We start from the raw sequence: 3,248 nt of genomic DNA on the forward strand, positions 1-3,248 counted from the left end.
TGTTACAGTTGTGTTGTAGTTGTGTGTAGTTGTGTTACAGTTGTGTGTTGTGTTACAGATGTGTTGTCGTGTTACAGTTGTGTTGTCGTGTTACAGTTGTGTTGTAGTTGTTACAGTTTTGTTGTCGTGTTACTGTTGTGTTCTAGTTGTGTGTAGTTGTGTGTAATTGTGTGTAGCTGTAGCGTGAGTGACTCACGGCTTGGCGGCACTGTCCTCCGGCAGGAAGCGGTTTTCCTCTCCATCCAGGACTCCGTGGTAAACGCTGATCTCCTGTTCCAGTCGCTGCTTGTTGCTAAGCAACATGTCATAGTCATGGCGCTGTTGCTCGATCTCACCGTGCACGTCATCAAGCTCCGCCTCCAGCTTGACCACAACCGAGCCCAGGTTCTGAAGCTCCACGCTGTGCCAGTGCCGAGCGTCCGTCAGCGAGTTCTCCAGGCCTCGTTTCTGTGTTGCATTGATCAGTTATTGATCACTTACTGATCATATCTATGATTGGGGTATTGATGTGGTCACTGATTACATCAGTGATCAGTTAATTCAGTAATCATCACAGATCTCTCATTTCATGGCCTCCTGCCTAACATCCAAGTTTTTGGACTGTGGGAGGAAACCTCGGAGGAGAACACATAAAGGTTAGACCTTGCTGTGAGGCAACAGTGTCTTTAAGCCATCATGCTACCCAGTTACTGATAAAGTCAATAATCAGGTTGTTGATAGGGTCATTGATTAGTTTATTATGTTAATGATCAGTTTATTTAGCAGGTTATTGATCTGTGATTGATCAGGTATTGACTTGTTTAATGAGTTGAAGCTTTAGTCTCACCAGAGCTCTGATGGACTCGGTCTCAGCCTGCAGACTCTGGATCCTACAGCTGACATCGCTGCACTCAGCCTTCAGAGCCTCCACATGCTCCTCCTTTTGACTCAGGCTGCTGCCCACACATTGTGCCTCCTGCCGTGCACACGCACACACACACACAGATCAGACTCACTTTAATCAGCTGTGATGTCACCTGTTCAGGTAATAAGTTCTCACCTTACACTCCAGATAACTTTCTGCTATAGCTCGATTCTTCTCTGTCACCTTCTCCCAGTGGCTCCTGATGTAGGACAAAATCTGGTCTAGACTGGTTTCTATGGGAGCATCGGGTTCGTCCACTTCACGACCCGCCATTTGATTGTAAAGAGCACGGACATCCTGCATCAGCAAGAGATAAACAGCCAAGTCACATGATAGCTGCTACACAAGACAATCTCACACCTGTCTTCAGTTCAGGTGTTCACAGGTTAGACCTTCACAGAACCGATGGTACATCACAGTTCTAATCCATAAGATGATGGAAGAAACAGCATTTTTCTGAATTCAGAACTTCATCTGTTGAAAACCAACATGTCTAATGGACAAACTACATGTCTAATGAATGAACTATATGGCTGGTGGATGAACTGCATGTCTGATGGATGACCTACATGTCTGGTGGATGACCTAAATGTCTAATGGATGAACTACATGTATGATGGATGAACTATATGTCTGATGGATGATCTACATATCTAATGGATGAATTACATGTCTGATGGATGAACTACATGTCTGGTGGATGAACTACATGTCTGATGGATGATCTACATATCTAATGGATGAATTACATGTCTGATGGATGAACTACATGTCTGGTGGATGAACTACATGTCTGGTGGATGACCTAAATGTCTAATGGATATACTACATGTCTGATGGATGAACTATATGTCTGGTGGATGAACTACGTGTCTGGTGGATGACCTAAATGTCTAAGGGATGAACTACATGTATGATGGATGAACTATATGTCTGATGGATGATCTACATATCTAATGGATAAATTATATGTATGATGGATGAACTACATATCTGGTGGATGAACTACAGTACATGTTTGGTGAATGAACTACATGTCTGATGGATGAACTACATATCTAATGGATGAATTACATAGTTTATGGATGAACTACATGTCTTATAGATTAAATAGAAGACTGATGGAGGAACTAAATGGTGGATGAACTACATGACTCACGGATTAACTAAAGGGCTGATTGATGAACAAGAAGGATGATGGATTAACTAAATGTCTGGTGGAAGAAGGCATGAAGGATAATCTAAACCTCTGATGGATGAACTACAGGGTTGATAAAGGTTTGTATGCTCAGTCATCCACATACATAAATCACAAAAACTGTTAAATCATGTTATCTGTACAGAATCTGTCCAGATAACATGATTTAACAGTTTTTGTGATACAAGACTGGTGGAGGAACTACATGTCTGATGAATGAACTACGTATATGATGGATGAACTAAATGGTTGATGGATGAACTACATGTCTGGTGTATGAACAACATGTGTGATGGATGAACTATATGTCTGGTGGATAGCTACATGTCTGATGAATGAATGACATGTCTGATAGATGAACTACAGAACTGATAGATGAACAGCATGTCTGCTGAATGAATTATATATCAGATGGACAAATTCCATATCTAATAGATAAATGACACACCTGGTGGATGAACTACATGCCTGATGGATGAACTACAGTGTTGTTGGATTAACTACATGTCTGAAGGATGAACTACCTGTTTGACTGATGAAAGAAAGGGCTGCTGGATGAACTACATGTCTGGTGCATGAATTATATGTCTGATGGATGAACAATATTTCTGATGGATAATCTACATGTCTGGTGCACAAACTATATGTCTGATGCATGAACTACATGTCTAAAAGATGAAATACATGTCTAAAAGATGAACTACATGTCTAAAGGATAAGCTTCATGTCTGATGGATGAACTACAAGACTGATGGAGGAACTAAATGGTGGATGAATTACATTTCTGATGAATGAACTAAAGGAATGATTGATGAACTAGAGGGCTGACTGATGAATTATATGTTTAGTGGATGAACTACATGTCTGATAGATGAACTCAATGGCTGATAAATTAACTACTTGTCTGTTGGATGAACTAAAGTGCTTACAAATGTATTACATGTCTGGTGCACAAACTATATGTCTGATGGATGAACTACAATGTTGTTGGATGAATTATATGTCTGATGGATGAACTACATGTCTGAATGATGAGTGAAAGGGCTTCTGGGTTAACTACATGTCTGGTGCACGAACTACATGTATAAAGGATGAACTTCATGTCTGATGGATGAACTGCAGGACTGATGGAGGAACTAAAGGGAT

The 3,248-nt window shown here is 40.8% G+C and overlaps 1 protein-coding gene across 1 annotated transcript in view; it reads right to left on the reverse strand.

Annotated features, from left to right (window-relative positions):
• The window catches only part of bfsp2 (beaded filament structural protein 2, phakinin), a 14,635-nt gene that overhangs the window by 5,508 nt on the left and 5,879 nt on the right, over positions 1-3,248 (reverse strand). Inside the window, exons 4-6 of the mRNA XM_037681956.1 lie at positions 1,040-1,201; positions 827-955; positions 197-447 (exon numbers count right to left, since the gene is read on the reverse strand). Coding sequence (XP_037537884.1) covers positions 197-447; positions 827-955; positions 1,040-1,201 — 542 coding nt within the window. The remainder of the gene's footprint in view (positions 1-196; positions 448-826; positions 956-1,039; positions 1,202-3,248) is intronic.

Source organism: Nematolebias whitei, chromosome 9 (genome assembly GCF_014905685.2).
Source record: "Nematolebias whitei isolate Nwh7 chromosome 9, NemWhi1, whole genome shotgun sequence".
NCBI classification, from domain to species: Eukaryota; Metazoa; Chordata; class Actinopteri; order Cyprinodontiformes; family Rivulidae; genus Nematolebias; species Nematolebias whitei.